This window comes from Coregonus lavaretus, assembly GCF_964263955.1.
Source record: "Coregonus lavaretus genome assembly, chromosome: 3".
NCBI classification, from domain to species: domain Eukaryota; kingdom Metazoa; phylum Chordata; class Actinopteri; order Salmoniformes; family Salmonidae; genus Coregonus; species Coregonus lavaretus.
In genome coordinates this window covers 53968824-53993107 of record NC_139990.1, presented here as the reverse complement: position 1 = coordinate 53993107, position 24284 = coordinate 53968824, and the positions used below count along the sequence as shown (strand labels likewise).

The following is a 24284-nucleotide window of genomic DNA, read 5'->3' as shown; positions in this document are numbered from 1 at the left end:
GGGAACCACACCCGGCCAACATAGATCTACACATAGATATTCACACCCTGACCAAACCAACTAGAGATCTCTATGTCAGGGCTTGACAATAGCACTGTTGGAATGTCTGTTGATAATACCAACACTTTACAATAAGAGTATGGTGTTTAGATTTCCTACCTCTAACCCTAACCTCAAACAACAGTAAACATGTCGTCCTCCACAAATGATGCAGCGCCCACCTTGGGCCAATCAGTGCCAGTGGAGTCTGCGATATTGTGTGGGTTAGCTATACTTAAATCACTGAGCATGTGTCAAATTTAATCAGTCAAACAGATCAAGAGATATCACTAGCACATTTTTATAGTGCCACGTGAGGTCTCTATGAATGTTGTTGCATATGTTGAGTCTTGAGTGTTTGCAATGTGTACCAAATTTTGTTACAATACGAATATCCTTGACTGATTTCATATGCATTTGTGACAATGTTTTAGGTACTAGTCTAAAATGTTGCATTGAGACCTTTGTCCATAGATGCCATATGAAGTTTTGTGCAGATCGATCATTCAGTGCCAAAAAAGTAGTGTTGTGTTTTTCACAAATTCAAAATGGCGGAAAATCCATAATGGCGGACCTTATGGGTCCCTGAGGCGAATGCGTTCCTTGTGAGAAGAGGGACCTATGTGCCAAACGGGGTGAGGGGCGTGACCTTTGAAAGTTTGCATTTTCAATCGCTTTTTATAGCGCCACCATCTGGCCATCAGTGTAATTTTTGTAAATGCCGGGTCTCTATGGCAAGACTCATCATTCACCCAAGTTTTGCTAAAATTGGGCCTGTGCCATCATATCGCGTGTGACTAATGGACAGATACAGATCCACAGTACCCTCTCTGATTTCATCGTGGGGGACAGCAAAATGTATGAACAATAACCATGGGACATTTTCAAGTGTAGTGTATTACGCGTTTGAGGACATACAAAGCATAAACCTTATGGTATTCCAAAACACAGATCTTGTTGCATCATTTACCTAATTGACTGAGTATACATGGACTTTGTCAAATCCCTTGTCAAACCACTTCAGAGTAATTTCTAAGGTCATACCTCTGCACATACAGTATGATCATCACATTGTTCAGGGCTTAAATGGACATTGACCACAGATGGTTAAACTTGCATTTTTGTTTTCACCTTGTAGATGCATCTGTTGCATTTAAGGAATATTGCAGCTTTTCCGATAAAGATGTGTGTGGGATGAGTCGCTGCTCTCGGAGTGTGGAGAATAGCTCGGAAAATGGCTGGGGGAGAGTGACACAGGCTGCTGGGGGTCCCTACACCGACCACACCAACATGGGCTCTGATAGTAAGATTGGTGGCACATTTCATTATTAATTCAACCGACTGGAAGTGAGAGATCAGGCATGTCGTTGTCGTACTTGCAAACAGTTGATCGTGTGTTTTTATTATCCTTCTATAGGTATGGTACTTTAGTACTATAGTAAAGGCACATTTCATACAAAATGCAACAGAATGAACTGCATTATTTAATTAGGTCATAACACAACATGCACGTCTTGTTTCAGAATACAGAAGCCCACACCCTTGTAACTGGTCTATATTAAATCTATAGATACAGTGGGGGAAAAAAGTATTTAGTCAGCCACCAATTGTGCAAGTTCTCCCACATAAAAAGATGAGAGAGGCCTGTAATTTTCATCATAGGTACACGTCAACTATGACAGACAAAATGAGGGGAAAAAAATCACATTGTAGGATTTTTAATGAATTTATTTGCAAATTATGGTGGAAAATAAGTATTTGGTCAATAACAAAAGTTTCTCTATACTTTGTTATATACCCTTTGTTGGCAATGACAAACGTTTTCTGTAAGTCTTCACAAGGTTTTCACACACTGTTGCTGGTATTTTGGCCCATTCCTCCATGCAGATCTCCTCTAGAGCAGTGATGTTTTGGGGCTGTCGCTGGGCAACACGGACTTTCAACTCCCTCCAAAGATTTTCTATGGGGTTGAGATCTGGAGACTGGCTAGGCCACTCCAGGACCTTGAAATGCTTCTTACGAAGCCACTCCTTCGTTGCCCGGGCGGTGTGTTTGGGATCATTGTCATGCTGAAAGACCCAGCCACGTTTAATCTTCAATCCCCTTGCTGATGGAAGGAGGTTGTCACTCAAAATCTCACGATACATGGCCCCATTCATTCTTTCCTTTACATGGATCAGTCGTCCTGGTCCCTTTGCAGAAAAACAGCCCCAAAGCATGATGTTTCCACCCCCATGCTTCACAGTAGGTATGGTGTTCTTTGGATGCAACTCAGCATTCTTTGTCCTCCAAACACGACGAGTTGAGTTTTTACCAAAAAGTTATATTTTGGTTTCATCTGACCATATGACATTCTCCCAATCCTCTTCTGGATCATCCAAATGCACTCTAGCAAACTTCAGACGGGCCTGGACATGTACTGGCTTAAGCAGGGGGACACGTCTCGCACTGCAGGATTTGAGTCCCTGGCGGCGTAGTGTGTTACTGATGGTAGGCTTTGTTACTTTGGTCCCAGCTCTCTGCAGGTCATTCACTAGGTCCCCCCGTGTGGTTCTGGGATTTTTGCTCACCGTTCTTGTGATCATTTTGACCCCACGGGGTGAGATCTTGTGTGGAGCCCCAGATCGAGGGAGATTATCAGTGGTCTTGTATGTCTTCCATTTCCTAATAATTGCTCCCACAGTTGATTTCTTCAAACCAAGCTGCTTACCTATTGCAGATTCAGTCTTCCCAGCCTGGTGCAGGTCTACAATTTTGTTTCTGGTGTCCTTTGACAGCTCTTTGGTCTTGGCCATAGTGGAGTTTGGAGTGTGACTGTTTGAGGTTGTGGACAGGTGTCTTTTACACTGATAACAAGTTCAAACAGGTGCCATTAATACAGGTAACGAGTGGAGTACAGAGGAGCCTCTTAAAGAAGAAGTTACAGGTCTGTGAGAGCCAGAAATCTTACTTGTTTGTAGGTGACCAAATACTTATTTTCCACCATAATTTGCAAATAAATTCATAAAAAATCCTACAATGTGATTTTCTGGAGAAAAAAATTCTCAATTTGTCTGTCATAGTTGATGTGTACCTATGATGTACCTCTCTCATCTTTTTAAGTGGGAGAACTTGCACAATTGGTGGCTGACTAAATACTTTTTTTCCCCACTGTATACTCACTACTGTAAGTTACTGGATAAGAGCGTCTGCTAAATGACTAAACATGTAAAATTACATGTTTGGAACGTTAAACAACTAAACTTAACTCCACAACCGAAAAACACTTCAGTGAGTAAAACAAAAAAACTCAAAACCACTTTGTTTAACTCAGTAAAACATGGTTGGACTGGGCAGTTTTTTTCTAGAGAGAACGTCTTCCACATTAAGAATGTGCTGACTTCACTGAATCATTCTAGCTTCTGTGTTATCTGAGAACATTTGCATATTACTTTCACCTGTTACTTTTGTCCCTACTCTCCCCTAGTTACTGCCATGAGTGTGTTTACATGGTTTTACAGAAAATGGTGCAAAGTATTGGGACAACCCTCGCAAAACTGGAACCTTTTACAAACAAGAGGGCACTGAGTCAATCTACTCGACCAAGGTAGATGGCTACGAAAATTGTATTTCTTTGAAGGACATCAAGGACAAAGGCTTCCTCAAGGGTGGAGCCATCTACTTCCTCACCACCATGCAAGGTCAGCTATTATTCAAATCAGATCATATTTAGTTTAGGGGGGTTATTAATACAATTTTATCTTAGAAGGTAAACAATTATTTTGACTCAAACTAATAATATAATCCTTTTATTTTAACGTTGGATCAATACTTGCCTCAGAAATAATCCCAGAATGCTTTCCTTAATATTTATTTTCGTCCCCAGATATCTCCAGTCTGCAGTATGCCGGTAACAACAAACTCCCCTGTCCCAGTCCACCACCACAGGACTTCACCCAGTTGCCCAGCATTCAGGAGGACAAGGGCCCATGTTCACCAAGGTAAGATCTTTCTGGATTTGAGCATGCACAAACGTGTAAGAATCTAATTAATAAATGTGGATTTGAGCATGCACAAACGTTTAAGAATTTGTAAGCATTGATAATCATTTAAAGCATTTATAGTGACTTAAATTATATCCCCTTCCAGGATTTCTGACTCCTCTGGACTGGTGTCTACCCCGGCGATCATCGTTATGGCTTTTATGTTGTGGTTGATTCACTGAACAACATTAAAACCTACAAATATTGCCAGCAACATCTTAAATTATATTCTGTAATATCATTATGGTAAATCTTCTTGCCCTGCATATTGTCAATCCAAATGTCATCCCAGTGGTGTGTGTGTGTGTGTGTGTGTGTGTGTGTACTGTTTGATGGTAAGCCTTACAGTCAGGACCAAACTTTGTCATACACTGCTTCAATATACAATTGATGTAATGATAACCTCTCTTATACATAATCATAACAAATAACTAGTGATTGCAATATTTCCCCCAGTCTGTACTTCCAATGGGATTCTGAAAGCTCTGAATCTGAATTTTATCTTGTACTTGTATGACAAAAACACTGTAGTGAACTATTACTATATGTTTGTATATTATATTTAAATAGTCACTGAGGTGTTTTGTTGTATTATAGGACATTTTCTCCACTGAGTTTCTCCCTGTTATCGTCCATGTTACACTGGTAAAGGATATGTATTCTGTTGCTATGCAATGCTGCCTCCTTCACTCAAGCAGTTGGTTGGTGTATGCAAATTTGTCTGACTCAGCAATGGTGATTAGTGCATTTTCTGCAGAGTTTACACCATAGGCCTATTCTTAAATTCTGTCATGTTTTAGTTTCAAATAAAGACTGTAAAAATACATTTTAAGACATTTTGAATTCGGGCTGTATCACAACAAAATATGGAATAAGTCAAGGGGTATAAATACTTTCTGAAGGCACTGTAAATACTTTTTACTCATGTATTTGTAGTCTGTTCTTGAGACAATTGGTAATATAAAATGTATAATGAACAAATATAAATGCAACATTTAAAGAGTTGGTCTCATGTTTCATGAGCTGAATTAGAAGATTCCAGAAGTTTTCCATATGCACAAAAAGCTTATTTCTCTCAAGTTGGGCACAAATGTTTACATCCCTGTTAGTGAGTTTCTCCTTTGCCAAGATAATCCATCCACCTGACAGGTGTGGCATATCAAGAAGCTGATTAAACAGCATGATCATTACACAGTTGCACCTTGTACTGGGGACAATAAAAGGTCACTCTAAAATGTGCAGTTTTGTCACAACAGTGCCACAAATGTCAAGTTTTGAGAGTGTACAATTGGCATGCAGGAATGTCCACCAAGGCTGTTGCCAGAGAATTTAATGTTCATTTCTCTACCATAAGCCACCTCTGTTTTACAGAATTCGTTAGTATGTACAACCGGCCTCACAACCGCAGACCACGTGTAACCACGCCAGCCCAGGACCTCCACATCCGGTTTCTTCAGCTGCGGGATTGTCTGAGACCAGCCACCTGGACAGCTGATGAAACAGGAGTATTTCTGTCTCTAATAAAGTTTTTTTGTGGGGAAAAACTCATTCTGATTGGCTTGGTGGGCCTATGCCCTCCCAGACCAACCCATGGCTATGTCCCTGCCCAGTAGTGAAATCCACAAATTAGGGCTTAATGTATTTATTTATGCTTTGTATGAGGGCTAGAGATGGAGTACAATAATTAGAATTAGAATAATTTGGATTATCACTGATTGATGCTACCAGTTGATAATAATGATGTTAGTAATACTGATGATGCATTAGCTGTTCCATCCAGGTCAGACGGATTACCAGGACGCATACTCAAAGCATGTGCTGACCAGCTGGCAAGTGTCTTCACTGACATTTTCAACGTCTCCCTGACCCAGTCTGTAATACCTACATGTTTCAAGCAGACCACCATAGTCCCTGTGCCCAAGAACGCCAAGGTAATCTGTCTAAATGACTATCTCCCCGCAGCAGTCACATCTGTAGCAATGAAAGGCGGGTCATGGCTCACATCAACACCATCTTCCTGGACCCAGTCCAATTCGCATACCGCCCCAAAATATTTGGCACGGGCCCTCAGATCCTTAAAAAGTTATACAGCTGCACCATTGAGATCTTGACTGGCTGCATCACCACTTGATATGGCAACTGCTTGGCATCTGACCGCAAGGCGCTACAAAGGGTAGTGCATATGTCCCAGTACATCTCTGGGGCCGAGCTCCCTGCCATCCAGGACCTCTATACCAGGCAGTGTCAGAAGAAGGCCCTAAAAATTGTCAAAGATTCCAGCCACTGTTCTCTGCTACCGCATGGCAAGCGGTACCAGAGCACCAAGTCAAGGACCAAAAGGCTATTGAACAGCTTCCACCCCCAAGCCATAAGACTGCTGAGCAGTTGATCAAATGGCAAGACTATTTTGTTTTGCACTGACTCTCTTCCACTGGCTCTATGCACACTCACTGGACTCAAAGCCCCCCCTCTTAGAGACTTACTTAGAAAGACTCACAGCTGTAATCGCTGCCAAAGGTGCTTAAACAAAGTATTGACTCAGGGGTGTGAATACTTATGTAGATGGGTAAGAAAAATAATGTATTTAATCCATTTTGAATTCAGGCTGTAACACAACAAAATGTGGAATAAGTCAAGGAGTATTCATATTTTTTGAAGGCACTGTACATGTACATATTACCTCAACTACCTCGTACCCCTGCACATTGACTTGGTACCGGTACTCCATGTATATAGCCTCGTTATTGGTATTTTATTGTGTTACTATTTCCTTTTTTACTTATTTGCTAATTTTCCATACTTTTTAACTCTGCATTGTTGGGAAAGTGCTCGTAAGTAAGCATTTCACGGTAAAGTGGTGTCTGCTGTGTCCCTTTTCCCTCCCATATACAGTGGGGAGAACAAGTATTTGATACACTGCCGATTTTGCAGGTTTTCCTACTTACAAAGCATGTAGAGGTCTGTAATTTTTATCATAGGTACACTACAACTGTGAGAGACGGAATCTAAAACAAAAATCCAGAAAATCACATTGTATGATTTTTTAATAATTAATTTGCATTTTATTGCATGACATAAGTATTTGATACATCAGAAAAGCAGAACTTAATATTTGGTACAGAAACCTTTGTTTGCAATTACAGATATCATACGTTTCCTGTAGGTCTTGACCAGGTTTGCACACACTGCAGCAGGGATTTTGGCCCACTCCTCCATACAGACCTTCTCCAGATCCTTCAGGTTTCGGGGCTGTCGCTGGGCAATACGGACTTTCAGCTCCCTCCAAAGATTTTCTATTGGGTTCAGGTCTGGAGACTGGCTTGGCCACTCCAGGACCTTGAGATGCTTCTTACGGAGCCACTCCTTAGTTGCCCTGGCTGTGTGTTTCGGGTCGTTGTCATGCTGGAAGACCCAGCCACGACCCATCTTCATTCCTCTTACTGAGGGAAGGAGGTTGTTGGCCAAGATCTCGCGATACATGGCCCCATCCATCCTCCCCTCAATACGGTGCAGTCGTCCTGTCCCCTTTCAGAAAAGCATCCCCAAAGAATGATGTTTCCACCTCCATGCTTCATGGTTGGGATGGTGTTCTTGGGGTTGTACTCATCCTTCTTCTTCCTCCAAACACGGCGAGTGGAGTTTAGACCAAAAAGCTCTATTTTTGTCTCATCAGACCACATGACCTTCTCCCATTCCTCCTCTGAATCATCCAGATGGTCACTGGCAAACTTAACATGGGTCTGGACATGCGCTGGCTTGAGCAGGGGGACCTTGCGTGCGCTGCAGGATTTTAATCCATGACGGCGTAGTGTGTTACTAATGGTTTTCTTTGAGACTGTGGTCCCAGCTCTCTTCAGGTCATTGACCAGGTCCTGCCGTGTAGTTCTGGGCTGATCCCTCACCTTCCTCATGATCATTGATGCCCCACGAGGTGAGATCTTGCATGGAGCCCCAGACCGAGGGTGATTGACCGTCATCTTGAACTTCTTCCATTTTCTAATAATTGCACCAACAGTTGTTGCCTTCTCACCAAGCTGCTTGCCTATTGTCCTGTAGCCCATCCCAGCCTTGTGTAGGTATACCATTTTATCCCTGATTTCCTTACACAGCTCTCTGGTCTTGGCCATTGTGGAGAGGTTGGAGTCTGTTTGATTGAGTGTGTGGACAGGTGTCTTTTATACAGGTAATGAGTTCAAACAGGTGCAGTTAATACAGGTAATGAGTGGAGAACAGGAGGGCTTCTTAAAGAAAACCTAACAGGTCTGTGAGAGCCAGAATTCTTACTGGTTGGTAGGTGATCAAATACTTATGTCATGCAATAAAATGCAAATTAATTATTTAAAAATCATACAATGTGATTTTCTGGATTTTTGTTTTAGATTCCGTCTCTCACAGTTGAAGTGTACCTATGATAAAAATTACAAACCTCTACATGCTTTGTAAGTAGGAAAACCTGCAAAATCGGCAGTGTATCAAATACTTGTTCTCCCCACTGTATGTGACCCTTCTCTAGATGCGGTTCGTTGTCAACGGATGCGGTTGTCTGTCCCATGCACTACATTAGACCCAAGTTCATCACAGAGGAAGTTGATCAACCCATCTACAAACTGAGGTAAATATAAATTCAGTCATTCTGTCTGTAGGGGTTTCATCTGCATGCATCATGATTGCATCTGTTTCAATATAGTCTATAAGAATATGTAATTTTATATGTCCGTTTGTACCATTTAAAGATGTGTCAATAAGTACACTTTGAGTGGGTTAATCATCATGAAAAGGTATTAGACTGCGCTGTGAATTATTTTAAATTGTAACTTTTTCCCTGTCAATCTGTAGTCAGACATACAGATGTATGATCTTAATTTGACCTATATTGTCAAAGCAAAATAATCCTGCAGCAACAGGATTTGAACGTTTAGTCCATAATGTTGCTTGATCGGTGGTTAGGCTATTAGCTGGCCAAAAGTAGGCAACATGAAAAGTGCAATACTCTTAATATAACCATGTGTTAATGTGGGTTTGCAGTGAATTTATGTAAATCATGAAGCTGATCTGCATTTCCTGCGGTGCAGGAAAATTCTCAGCAACAAAAGACTGATCAAATTAAGATCCTACATCTGTAATGTATTCAGGGAAGGTCCGAGGTCCACTGGACGGTATAAGTTTTGCAGTATACTGTTGGTATTTTGTTGTCAGTGTTGCGGCTTTAATCTCTTCATTTCTCCTCACATCTCTTTAACATTGGCCTATCATGTAAGTGTGAATACTACCTATTTATTTTATCGCTCTAATATCTTGATGTCCTTCCTTCTTCAAATCTTTTATATTCACAAGGAGTTGGATGTTTCATTCAAACACTATTCATTTAATATCCATTCATATACAGGATTAGAATGACTTTGAATGGGAATTACACTTTTTTCTTCTGTCTTTTTTTTTACTGTTATAGTGTGAATTGTCAGTTGGCAAGAACCAGCACCGAGAATGACTTTGTATGCATTTCTCCTGCTGAGTGTGGTTAGCCAGCACACTTTGACTATGGTAAGATACATTACGTCACATCACTGTGTATAGCTTGCCCAATAGTGTTTTAATTGAAATATCACAATTATAATAACCAAATATGATGTATTTAAAAGGTAACCATAGTAGTCAGACTAGAGATGAGTTCATGTGTTTCTGTTTCTGTTTCTGCGTGTGTCCACAGCCAACTTCAACAATAGGAGGTATAGCAGGTACTTTATCCAAAAATATAACCAACAGTCACTTATGGGGCAGGCACATAACAGGGTGCTAAACCTCAGAATATACTGTGTCATTTGAAATTGAAACCTGAGTGAATTATCTTTAATGGTTTTGGTAATGAGGACATAATGATTACTGATGAGAAACATTCCAACACATAACATTTCAACAATGATTTCATCATATTCACGGTGAGCAATCATATAATTGTTGGACTAATTACTTGTTTTCAGAGCTAGATCCTGTAACACTACAATAACGTGTCCCTACTCACATTCACAACAGTATCATCAGGTTCTATAATTATAGCAGACATTGCACTCTGACTTTAACAGGTGCTGGTGAAAAAGAAGAAGGATACCCAGACATCACAGAGATAAACAAAGGTAAAAAGCCAGACTTTACAGATAACTGTAACTCTGTCATACAGTAGATGGCCCTCTCCACACACTCTCTCTATATATATTTTAGATCTGGATCTCCATGAGGGAGACATCATGTTGCCATCTGTAAGTACACAGTGTTGTATTCATGTGTACATTTTATATTTGTATCCATTTGAAAATGATCACTTTCATAATTATAACAATTATTATGAAATGGCTGTATGGTGCCTATTTCCATAGGGAAGAGCGAGAAACACCATCCTAGGTGACCAGTACAGATGGGAAATCCCTGTCCCATATGTTTTGGATGAGAGTCTTGGTAAGACATTTGACCACAGTGAAACATGCTTGGCCATTCAGTAATTGGAAAAATATGTGTAATCATGTAAATTTACATAATATAGCCTATAGTTCAAGCAATCTGGTTAATCTATTACAGATATGAATGCCAAAGGGATCATTCTTAGGTCAATGGAGCAGATTCGCCTGAAAACCTGTGTGGACTTCAAACCTCGGGAAGCAGAGCCAAACTACCTCTTAATCATAGGGGATGAAGGGTAATATAATACCTTAATATTAGAAAAATCTAAATTCTTAATGGTTAGAAGAACCACTGAAGTAAAATCTCTCATTTAGAATTTTATTTCATTTCTTTCATTCTGTTTTGCTTCCTTATTTCTTTCTCTTTAGATGTTATTCATATGTTGGGAATCAACGCTGGGGCAACCAAAGCCTCTCCATTGGACTTGGCTGTGGTCATATCGCCATCATAGAGCATGAGTTTCTACACGCTCTGGGCTTCTGGCATGAGCAGTCCAGATATGACAGGGATGACCATGTAACCATTGTCTGGGAAAACATTGAAGAAGGTTATTTGTTCTGCTTTGCTGTCCTAAAATAATGAGTGCAAAGTTGCAAAAATGTAATCAAAACTATATTAAGTGTTTGACTACAATCGACACAGCAATACAAGTACCATGTCAAGTAAAGGCATAATTCTACTTATTATTTTTGTATTCAGGAAAGGAGCACAATTTTGAAAAACGCAGCGCAAGTCAAACCAGCACCCTAGGTACCCCGTATGACTACACCTCGGTGATGCACTACGGAAAGGACGACTTCACCAATGGCAACGGATCCACCATCATCACTAAGCAACCAGAATACCAGGATGTAATAGGCCAACGGCTGGACATGAGCTCCAATGACGCCTTAAAACTAAACACGCTGTATAACTGCAGTAAGTAAGCTATAGAACTTTGCTCAGTGAAAGAATGAAACAGAACCGTGAGCTAATAATGTATTTCATTAGCAGCATGTCAATAGCCTTTATTGTATTGGTCATTGATGGGAATGTCGTAAAGCAGTTTAAGAGGTGTTACGTCATAGGTTCAGTGTTTCATTCAAAGTCAATATATTTGAAGCTAATGGGTTCTCAGAACAGTGCATAGTGTGCATAGTCCAATGATATTTGGAGGTTATACAACATAGTGCAGAATGTGCCTTTAGCCAGTGCCTTAAGCACTATAAGTAATCCATTTGTGTTTGCCCAGCATCACTACTTGTCTACCATGCAAATACTTCCCTTGTATCTCTATGTTCCAATTATGCAGCATCTGCGGTCACATTCCTAGAGACATGCAGCTTTGAGGACAACCAGGAGTGTGGTATGACCCTCTGTGCCAGTGGCAGTGCCAGCTGGGAGAGAGTGGGCAGTGTCCAACAGGGGCCAACCTTAGACCACACCAAGCTGGGTCCTTTAAGGGGTAAGCCTCCATGTTACAATCGTTAGGGCTCATTTCAATCAAACATGAAAACTTAACATTTAATTTTTCATTTTAATTTGACACATGATATAAGGAGTTAAACATTGATACGTTAGGTGCTGGCAGACTGGCAGTTATCTGTGTTTCTATGGTTAGAAGTCTGGCCAACACTCATCCCTGAAAACAATTATTCTCTCTCCAATGGCAAGTACAGTACATCTTATGTTTTACAGGCTCAAAACTCACCAAACCATGTTGCATGATTAAAGCCTCATGGCTGATGCTGCTGATCAGATTCAGAATCACATACAATAGGCCAGAACCTAATTTCCCCCTGATGTCATTGATATTACGAAGTTGACACCAGTGTTCATGGGTCCCTCTCATACATAGATTTTTATTTCTGACAGATACTGATCCAGTGTCTGTGGATAACAGTACCACGTTTCAAAATGGTATGTATACTGACCATATACAAATTGTATGGGGTTTTATTTACAACATACATATTTTGCTCAATATATTATTCATTTGTTATTTTTACAGAGACTGCCCCTACTTCTGCTACTAACATGTCAACCACTGAGAGGGGTGAGTTACCGTACTCAGTCAAGGACAGATAAGCTTTAGCATTGCAGAGATACTATAACAGAAATCAGAAGATGTACTTGTAGAAGTTTATTATCAACTTATATTACCTTTATAAACCATTTATTAAAGCGGCAATCAGCAGTTGAAACAATAACAAAGCGTTCTCCACACCCCTGTTTCGGTAAAAAGCTGAGGGATGGGGCTGGAGAAATGTGCCCACTCTCAAATTCATAGACAGAGCTATGGATGCAAGGACTGACCATCCATGATGTCAAAATAATTGTCTTGACCATGTTTTGAGGCTATTTAATGTTTGTTTACATCTAGGTGAATGGACCAATTTGTAAGTCGCTCTGGATAAGAGCGTCTGCTAAATTACGTAAATGTAAATGTACTTTGTTTGCAAACATTGGAGTATAACACGCTTATATTTTGGGTCCTGATGAGGTACGACAGTTGAACTAAGCTCATGAGGCATTTATAAGTTATATTCTTCAAGAATCAATGGGTACATATCATTAATTTATAAGTCCAAAAATGGATGTAGCAACTATGGATTGCCCCTTTAAATAATATGTATATATACATTTTCATGGAAGTATTTACACAGAGGGAGGAAGGTAGTGTATCTTTACAGTCATCCTCCATGTATACTATTTTACAGATGGTGGCTTCTTCATGCACTACAGTACAGCTACTGGTAAAGAGGGAGACGGGGCCACAATGGAGAGCGTGAGGAAGACACCACGGAGGCAGTTTCAATGCCTGCAGTTCTTTTACTACTACAGTGGGGGCGACCAGGACCTACTCAACATCTGGATCAAAGAGTATGATGATGACGACAACCTCAAAGGAACTCCCCGACTCATGGGCCAGATAACAGGTGATGATGTCATCTAGTCCCTGAACATATGATCTCATCGTAAAATATATGGTTTTTTTACATAGGGAGATGTAGTATATATAGCTGTGTCCAATTGTAAGATACTGGCTCAATGTTACAGAGAGAAACATTATTGCAAGCGATCCTCCTAAGAAATTAGAGAATGGAAAAATATGGGCATTGATTTGATGTGTCCAAATGAATTTACAAGACGCCACGTCAATATTGGGTAATCCTTCACCCTGTCTGGTGTGAAATCATAAAGTATTGCTCTTCTTCGCAGGCCTAGCAGCATCTTACTGGCAGCTCCACCACGTGCCTCTGAATGCCACCAAAACCTTCCAGGTGGAGTTTGAGGTGCGTAAAGGAGCAGGACAGTCTACAGGTGGGTTTTCCATCGATGACATCAATCTGTCAGAGACAGAATGCCCCCATCACACCTGGCAGATTAGAGACTTTGAGAATGTTGCAAAAAACACCTGGCTATTCAGTCCAAGACACTACTCAAGAGACGGTTATGCCTATCAGCTGTTGGTTGTTCTGCGATCAAGTTATATTGGAGTCTATGCGCGCCTCTTGTCTGGTAAATATGATGACCAGCTCCAGTGGCCCTGCCCATGGAGACAGATAACGTTTCTGCTGATGGATCAGAACCCAAACATCCAGCTACGTTTGTCCAAGCAGAATAGCATCTCAACTGATCCTGAACAGATTGACTATAGTGAGTCAAACAGCTTTACATTATTTGAAGGAAATTGTATTCCCATGAGATATTTTCTGTGCAGTTACAAATGAACATATTATATCATCATAAACAACCTTAAGTATTTCCTTTTTGCATTCATTATGTGTGTTTACATGATTTTACAGAAAATGGTGAAAAGTATTTCTTTTGGGACAACCCTCGCAAAAATGGAACCTTTTACAAACAAGAGGGCAATGAATCAATCTACGCGACCAACGGATGGGGCTACGGCTATTTTATGTCCTTTAAGGACATCAAGGACAAAGGCTTCCTTAAGGGTGGAGCCATCTTCCTCCTCACCTCCATGCAAGGTCAGCTATTAAAATCAGATTATACTTACAGTTTATGTGGGGTTATTCATAAAATGTTGTGTTAAAATCAAAACCAGCTAAATGATAAATAAAACAATTAAAGGAAAAAGGATTTATAAAACATTTACATAACATTAAGAATCATTGTTCTAACATAAATAATAACTTTTTCTTTCAAAGAGTGGTCATGGTGATGGGATAAATAAAGTAAATCTTCAGCAGTTATTTTGGATTTATGTTTTGCACCAACTCTCAGAAAAGAAATCCCAGAATCTTTGTTTCTTATGTAATTTATCATTTGTTTCATTTACAATTTCAAAATTACCAGAACAAAACAAATACACTATGATCATTTGTTGTTTTGTCTCCAGATATCTCCAGTCTGCAGTATGCTGGTAACAACAAACTCCCCTGTCCCACTCCACCACCACAGGACTTCACCCTGTTGCCCAGCAAGCAGGAGGAGGGTCCATATTCAGCCAGGTACAATCTTTCTAATCGCAGACTCAAATGAGCCTTATACGTGTAATAATTGTTGTATTTTTAACACAACAGTATTCTCTGGATGTTGCATAAATTGCAGACCACATCCGACAGTATGCCTTGAACTATTTATTGAGGTCTGGGTTTATCAACCCTTCAACATAATAATGTGTGCTTTTTGTTTTTCTGTGTTCTCTTATTTTTCATGATCATAGATGAAGCATAAGTCAACTATAAGTGGTGTACATACATAAATGAGGATTCCAGCATGTACAATCTTTGAAAAGCATTATAATAATTGATCATCATTTAAAGGGGCAATCTGCAGTTGCTACATCCATATTTGGACTTAATGATATATACCCATTGATTCAGTAACCCTTTACACTCGTACCCGAATACGGGTTGAAAATGGCAGATTTGGGCACTGATATGCGGCTAAATTGGAACGTAGTAACATGCTATACATGACGTCAGAGCTCTGGCTCTGCGCTTCACAGCACTATATGGGTTTTCACTGACAGCTGTTCTGAATTTGAGCACTGTGCGCAACAAGAAGTTGCCCCCATCCCTCCCCGTAATTGGGCAAATTTTGCAAATGTTTTGTTGTCTGAGTGAGGGAAATGCTGTAAATTAAGATGACTCAATGTATTTTGAAAGATGGGGATTATAATAAATACTGCTTTGATGTCATAGAAGGAAGTCAAACACCCATAAGGTCCTAATGTGTAATTCACATTTCCAAATCATAAAACTCATGTCATATACAGTGTCAAAGTTTATGATCACCATGTTTGATGTACAGTTGCAAGGTGGCATGGCATCATACCCTGGGTTGTTCTTAACAGAATGAGCCGATGTTTGTTTATTGTGAAGAAAATTCACAGCAGCACACACACCTGAATGGAGTCATAACTCCTTTCTATGCGCACCATCTGTTTCTGTGAATTGCCTTGTGAAAGCCTATCACTTTAAGATAGTATTTTATAACTTAGCTAGTCATGTTGGCAATGGAACAAGCTTCCAAAATCATGCCCACCTGACCCAGATTGCGATTTATAATGGACCGTTTGGGATTAATCTGTGGGATTATTTAAAATACTGTAGGCTTTGAAGAGGTAGGGTTTCAGATGTTTTCGGAAGATGGGCAGGGACTCTTCTGTCGTAGCTTCAGGGGGAAGCTGGTTCCACTATTGGGGTGCCAGGACAGAGAATAACTTGGACCTGGCTGAGTGGGAGCTGGCAGCTCCCGTAGGGGTGGGAGGGCCAAGAGACCAGAGGTGACAGAACGGAATGCTCGGGTTGGGGTGTAGGGTTTGAGTATAGCTTGAAGGTAGGGAGGGGCAGTTCATCTTGCTGCTCCGTAGGCAAGTATCATGGTCTTGTAGAGGATGCGAGCTTCGACTGGAAGCCAGTGGAATGTGCGGAGGAGCGGGGTGACTTGGGAAGGTTGAACACCAGGCAGGCTTCAGCATTCTGGATAAGTTGCAGGGGTTTGATGGCACAAGCAGGGAGCCCAGCCAACAGTGAGTTGCAGTAGTCCAAACAAGTGCCTGGATTCAGACCTGCACGCTTTCTGTATGAGGTAGGGTCGCACTCTCGCACACGGTTGTTGTAGAGCATGAACCTGCAGTTGTTTGCAGAGAACGACAGGGTGTTGTCCAGGGTCATGCCAAGGTTCTTTGCACTCTGGGAGGGGGACACCATGGAGTTGTCAACCGTGATGGAGAGGTCTTGGAGTGGGCAGGCCTTCCCTGGGAGGAAGAGCAGCTTTTGTCTTTTCGAAGTTGAGCTTGAGGTGGTGGCCCGACATCCAAGTTGAGATATCTGCCAGGCACGCAGAGATGCGTGTCGCCACCTGGGTGTCAGAAGGGCTGAAGTAGAAAAGTATTTGAGTGTCATCCGCATTGCAATTATAGGAGTGGCCATGTGAGGATATGATGGAGCCGAGTGATTTGGTGTATAGAGAGAAGAGGAGAGGGTCTAGAACCGAATCCTGGGGGACACCAGTAGTGAGACTACGTGGTTCAGACACAGATCCTCTCCACGTCACCTGGTAGGAGCGGCCTACCAGGTAGGATGCAATCCAACAGTGTGCAGAGCCTGAGACGCCCAGCCCTGAGAGGGTGGAGAGGAGGATCTGATGGTTCATGGTTTCGAAGGCAGTGGATAGATCTAGGAGGATGAGAACAGAGGAGAGAGAGTCAGCTTTGGCAGTGCAGAGCCTCCGTGACACAGAGAAGAGCAGTCTCGTTTGAGTGACCAGTCTTGAAGCCTGACTGGTTAGAGTCAAGAAGATCATTCTGAGAGAGATAGCGAGAGAGTTGGTCAGAGACAGCATGCTCAAGTGTTTTGGAAAGGAAAAAAAGAAGGGATACCGGTCTGTAGTTTTGAGTGTTGGTTTCAAGTGTTGGTTTCAAGTGTTGGTGTTGGTTTCTTGAGGAGGGGTGCGACTCGGGACATTTTGAAGTCAGAGGGGACGCAGCCAGTGGTCAGGGTTAAGTTGATGAGGGAAGTGAGGAATGGGAAAAGGTCTCCAGAGATGGTCTGGAGAATGGAATGGGGTCAAGCGGGCAGGTTGTCGGGCGGCCGGACCTCACTAGTCGCAGGATTTTATCTTGAGAGAGAGGGGAGAAAGAGGTCATGGCGTAGGGTAGTTCTGTGTGAGTGGGACCAGTGGACTTAATAGGCTGAGTGAATGAGGAGTGAATGTCATCAACCTTCTTTTCAAAGTGGTTGACAAAGTTGTCTGCATAGATGGAGGAGGAGGGGGTGGAGGATTAAGGAGGGAGGAGAAGGTGGAAAGAGTTTCTTAGGGTTAGAGGCAGAAGCTTTAAATTTAGAGTGATAGAAAGTGACTTTAGTAGTGGATACAGGGGAAGAGAAGGTAGAGAGGAGGGAGTGAAAGGATGATAGGTCCTCCAGAAGTTTTAGTTTTACTCAATTTTCGCTCAGCTGCCCGCATCCCTGTCCTGTAAGCTCGCAATGAGTCACTCATTCACAGAGCAGGAGGGGAGGGCCGAGCCGGCTGGAAAGAAATGGGACAGTGCGAGTCATAGGATGCGGAAAGGGAGGAGAGTAGGGTCGAAGAGGCAGGATCAGGAGACAGGAAGGAGAAGGATTTAGCAGAAGGGAGAGATGATAGGATAGAAGAGGAGAGAGTAGTGGGAGACAGAGAGCGAAGATTGAGACAGCGTATGGCCATCTGGGTAGGGGCTGAGTGGCTAGGGTTGGAGGAAAGGGAGACAAAAGGAAACAAAGTAGTGATCAGAGACCTAGAAGGGGGTTGCAGTGAGATTAGTAGGTGAGCAACCTCTAGTAAAGATGAGGTCAAGCATATTGCCTGCCTTGTGAGTGGGAGGGGATTGAGAAAGCTTAAAAGATGCAAGGAGGGGAAAGAGAGAGTTGGAAAGAAATGAATCCAAGGCTGAAGTCGCGAAGTACGAACAGCGATGAGCCATCGTCAGGAAATGAGCTTATCAAGGTGTCAAGCTCATTGAGGAACTCTCTAAGGACACCTGGTGGGCGATAGATGACAACGATGTTAAGCTTGAGTGGAAAAGTGACAGTGACAGCATGGAATTCAAATGAGGAGATGGACAGGTGAGAGGGAGAAAAGAGAAATGAGTAGCCCTGTGGCACCACCGCGACGACCAGCTACTCTCGCACTATGAGAGAAAACGTAGTCAGATGAAGAGCAGCATGGCCAGCAGCACACCACCCTGCATCCCACTGCTGGCTTGCCTCTGAAGCTAAGCAGGGTTGGTCCTGCATGGGAGACCAGATGCTGCTGGAGGTGGTGTTGGAGGGCCAGTAGGAGGCACTAAAGAAATGTGTATATCCCAATACCTCAGGGCAGTGATTGGGGACATTACCCTGTGTAGGGTGCCGTCATTCGGATGGGACGTTAAACGGGTGTCCTGACTCTCTGTGGTCACTAAAGATCCAATGGCACTTATCGTAAGAGTAGGGATGTTAACCTCGGAGTCCTGGCTAAATTCCCAATCTGGCCCTCATACCATCATGGCCATCTAATCATCCCTAGCTTCCAATTGGCTCATTCATCCCTCCTCCTCTCCCCTGTAACTATTCCCCAGGTCATTGCTGTGAATGAGAACGTGTTCTCAGTCAACTTACCTGGTAAAATAAGAAAATAAAAAGAAGAGAGTAGCTGGAGTTGCAGTGTTCTCTGGGGGGAATCCATGTTTCCGTCAGGGCCAGAAAGTCAAGGGACTGAAGGGCAGAATAGGCTGAGATGAACTCAGCGTTCTTGACCTTAGATCGGCAGTTCCAAACGCTGCCAGAGACCAGGAATTCCACATGAGGGTGCACGCAGGGTACACTAAATTAGAAGGGTTGCAGCCAAGGGGTGGGGAGCGTCTGTAAAGCCTACAGGGAGAGCAGCGAACAGGTATAGAAAACACACACATAGTTGCCAAAGCTGCAAAACGAGATCATCTGAAAATAACTAGGTAAGATACTAGAGAGTGGTGTGGATTCTTCCTCGAACAACTCGGCAGATGCGCTTTTGTTTTGGCGACAGTCTTAGTTTAGCGACGAGACCGCCGCTGAGAAAACAGGGGACTGAAGTACTAATTACCTTGCAAAGGTGAAGAGGACACCTCTCGGTACTCATTGCTGATTGCCTAGAAGAGGAGAAACCACTCCCCCTCCAATACATCCACTGATTTCGAAAAACAACAACAGTCACAAATTGCCCTGCCTGTTAATTAATCCTGGTTGATGTGCACTTAAAGTAGATGGCCCTAGGTAGCAAAAAGACAGTACTAGACAACAACAGATAAAGACAAAAATGGTACTGTACTTATCACTCCTGGAGATATTAAGGCCTCCTGTAGCTCAGTTGGTAGAGCATGGCGCTTGCAACGCCAGGGTTGTGGGTTTGACTCCCACGGGGGGCCAGTATGAAAAAATTGATGCACTCACTAACTGTAAGTCGCTCTGGATAAGAGCGTCTGCTAAATGACTAACAATGTTTAAAAAAAAATAACCCCCAACAACAACTGCTCCCCAGGCGCCGATGACATGGACATTGATTAAGGCAGTCCCCACACCTCTCTGATTCAGATGGGTTGGGTTAAATGCGAAAGACATTTCGGTTGAATGCATTCAGTTGTGCAACCGACCCTTTTCCCTATCCTTATAGGCCAATTCCTATGAGTGTAAAGGGTTAAAGTGGCAGTCAGTAATAGAGACAATAACAAAGCATAGTCCCCCCTTGTTTAGGTCAAAAGCTGAGGGATGGGGGCTGGAGAAATGTAACACTCAAATTCATAGACAGAGCTATGGATGCAAGGACTGACCATACATGGTGGGAATCGAACCCACAACCCTGGCGTTGCAAGCGCCATGCTCTTTAAGAATATAACTTAAATGCCTCATGAGTTTAGTTCAACTGTCATATCCCACCAGAAACCTACATTGTTTGTAAACACTGTGTAGCTTCAAAGCATGGTTAAAACTATAATTTTGATATCATGTATGGTCAGTCCTTGCATCCATAGCTATGTCTATGAATTTGAGAGTGGGCACATTTCTCCAGCCCCATCCCTCAGCATTTTACCAAAACCAGTGGCGGGGTGTCTAATTTGTTATTGTTTGAAATGCAGATTGCCCCTTTAAAAGCATTTATAATGACTCATTGATTTAGTGAAAGGTTGATATTTCTGTCCTTTTTCTTCCAGCCTTTTTAACTTCTCCTCTGGACAGGTGTCTTCCTCGGCGATCATCGCTATGGCTCTTATGTTGTGGTTGATTCACTGAACGACATTAGAACCTAAACATATAGCTAACAACAGTCTATGAAGCCTGATGACCTACAATGATTTACCAGAGAGAGAGAGGTCTCTATGAAGCTTTATGACCTACGATGATTTACCAGAGAGATGATATTAATGTATGGTAAATGTCTGTGCCTTGTATATTACCAACCATAATGTCATCCTGATGGAAATTACAATAGCTTTGCTAAAGAAATGTACTCATGAGATAATCCTATTTTAGATTTACTTTGAAACGGTAGTGTTAGTTTGATGGTAAGCATTATAGTCAGGGCCAAACTTTGTCATACTGATTTAATTAACAAATGATGTAATGGAATTATAACAAATAATCAACAACTCACAACCAATGATTCCAATATAGTAAGTAATTCCTATGGGATTGCAAAAGCTAGGAATTAGGTGATTTGTATATTTTACATATGACATAAAATAAAATGTAGTGAACAATTTACAACAAAATGTTTTAACTTTTGTATATTACATGTAAATATTTAACTAAAATGTACTTTTTGCATCACACAAATCAGGTCATATTTGGATTGTCCTTGAAAAGTTATGGGGCCGTTCACTGAGTTTCTCCCTCTATATTTTCCATGTCACACTGGTAAAGGATATGTACTCTGTTGCTCTTATCCAGAGTGACTTACAGTTAGTGCATTCATCTTAAGATAGCTGGTGGGACAACCACATATCAGTCATAGTAAGTACCTTTTCCCTCAATAAAGTAGCTATCAGCAAAGTCAGAGCTAGTAAGGGGGAAAAAGTGAAGTGTGAGTTCATGAAAAGTCAAAACAATTATTTATACAGTATACACATGCTGTGTATATACACTGAGCGTACAAAACATTAGGAACACCTTCCTAATATTGCAAGGTTCTTAAGTGCAATTACTTATTGTTTTTCAGTAATTAAAGCTATTATAATTACTACAGTTATTACCTGGCCATTGATTCCCACACTTGACCTCTTTCTTACTTCCACACATCATACACCTAGATGATTTGCTATGAGCAATGAAGAAGATGTCATGTTTGTTCAAGGTACACAATCTTTACCTTGTGCAAATAAATGTTATTTAACAGTATGATAATTGTGTTTGTGATGAATAGTTGTTTGCAATTCTAACTCACAGGCCTGCAAGGAAAAACTATGTTAATAAAGAGAGGGTAAAAGTTCCAAGTTTTGAGTCACTTCACTTCAAGTCTTGATCCTGTGCAATACCTGGACATACACTAGTATAAAGACACAGAGAAAGGAAGAAATACAAGATTTGACATTTGTCTTATGATTTACAACTTTATTTTCACATGACAAGATTTGGTTTGGTGTTTGTGTTATTGCATAGTATTTCGAATTGTAGGTAACTTGACCATAGCAAGGACATATGTTTCCTATCCATAGGAGAATGTGTATTTATATTTTCCTAGTGGTGGTCTTCATACCATTGTCTCAGGTAAGAGATTGAACTGTGAATACCAATTTTATATTGATACAAACATGTTATTACATTTTCAAATTACAAAGACATGATCAGAAATATTTACATGGTTAAGTTATTTATTTACCCGGAATTGCTACAAAATAATATTTTGTTCTTCATCCTAAGTCTCAAGCAATTTTCAGAGGTGAGTTTGTATACTCTATCCATACATAATTTTTATTAATATAATAACCAGGGAAAATAAATAAATGCACTATGGAGTTTGAGTAGTCCATACCAAAGGTTTTGTATTGGCCTATACAGGATTGACACCATTTGTTTTAGATGTACACTTTTGGAAAACTGTGTTGCTTTTAATCTACATTAAAATACAAATTGTTTTATATAATATCCTTTATTTTACGATGGATACTAACAATTACTAATAATTTTGTATTTCAAATGTAATTGTCTATTTTGTTAATTTTCAAGATATTGAGGATTTCGACTTGGACATCAACAGAATAAACATGGGTAGGTTGAGCTGAGTTATGCGACTTAGGTTGATTGTTGTCAGTATGTACTGAAATATTATTTTAGACTTTGTTTACCTTGATTCCATAGTGAATAATAATTTACTGCATTTATTTTCCAGACTTAGACTTACGCGAGGGTGATATAATCGAGGTATGTACACCCTTTAAAAGATTACTAATTTTGATGAACGTTCTGCTGGCTTTAGATGTACTCTTTCACTGTCATTAACTATTTCTGGTGTATTCAAATCATGTAGCCTCCGCATAAACAAAGGGTTCCCAGGAATGCCGTTTTGAATAAGGACAAACTATGGGACCTTCCTGTCCCCTATGTGCTAGAAGAAAGCCTTGGTGAGTAAAAATCTTATTCAGGTCTCCATTTAAAAGTCCATATATGGACAGACATCCCCAAGTAACATCACACCTTAGATTATACCTGTCACTTGAGGGATGTCCTCAGGTGGGATGTCATATGCCTATATACAGAACGTTGGCTTGTTCTTTGTAAATGGAGAGCTAATGAAAACCTAAGTGGCCAAAACATTGTCTCCAATAAACCACATGGGAGCATTGATTGCAGTCTCTTTTGACTATTTACTGAACATTTTATTCTGCATCCAGCATCTGCTCAGAAACAGTGGTTGTGCGCATGTAATCTGTTCCTATACTGAGTGAAGTCCTTCCCACCAGGTTGATAATTAAAGGTTGGATAAGTGATGGATCCTTCCCCCAAATTTGCCATCACTTCACCATGTGTTTGCTATATGAACTCAGATTTGAATGCAAAAGGGATCATTCTGCGGGCCTTTGAGCAGTTCAGGCTAAAATCATGCGTCGAATTCAAGCCCAGAGGCTCTGAGTATCACTTCATTTCAGTCCAGAAGAACAGAGGGTAAGATCATTTTTGCCTTGCCTGACCATACAGTGTCCCTTTTTACTGAAGATATCTGACTTGCTTGATATTGATACAGGTTCATTTTTGTGTCTCCTTGCTTTCTTTTAATGTAGGTGTTCCTCCCACGTAGGGAGATCTTCCAAGTATGGACAGCCTCTTTCCATTGGAAATTACTGTGATCATATTGCCATTGTGGAGCATGAGTTTCTACACGCTCTGGGAATCTGGCATGAACAGTCCAGATATGACAGTGATGACTATGTGACCATTGTTTGGAAAAATATAAGACGTGGTTTGTTCACATTTTCTTCAGCGTTTTTTCAGTTATAAATTGTAACAATAAGGTGTACGTATTATGTATTTTTTGTTATTAAATTCACTTTATATACATTATGTTGTCTTCACGATGTTAGCAAAATGTTGTACGTGAAAGTAAATTATAGTTATTTATTATCATGAGTGTAATAGGCTGTTTTTCAAGACTTTCATTTCAAGAAATTTGAGGTTGTAAACTAAAGCAGTAATTAAGTGTCATGAATCCACCCCTTGTCTACAGGTCATGAGAAGAACTTTGTGAAAGTTTCTCCCCATTATTCGACCACCCTGGGTTTCCCGTATGACTACACCTCGGTGCTACATTACAGTGAGAGATCCTTCA

General features: G+C 41.1%; 1 protein-coding gene across 1 annotated transcript; it reads left to right on the top strand.

The window, feature by feature from the left end:
• The first annotated feature begins 9206 nt into the window (after nt 1-9206).
• Nucleotides 9207-23928, top strand: LOC311121791 (meprin A subunit beta-like). Its single transcript, XM_084158001.1, has 17 exons — nt 9207-9314; nt 9511-9602; nt 9769-9796; nt 10142-10192; nt 10278-10315; nt 10433-10511; nt 10632-10749; nt 10883-11061; nt 11214-11432; nt 11806-11958; nt 12369-12413; nt 12505-12549; nt 13214-13432; nt 13716-14153; nt 14303-14488; nt 14860-14971; nt 20677-23928. The coding sequence occupies exons 2-17, from the start codon at nt 9546-9548 to the stop codon at nt 20753-20755; spliced, it is 2046 nt and encodes a 681-aa protein (XP_084014127.1). The 5' UTR covers nt 9207-9314; nt 9511-9545; the 3' UTR covers nt 20756-23928.
• Nucleotides 23929-24284: the final 356 nt, after the last annotated feature.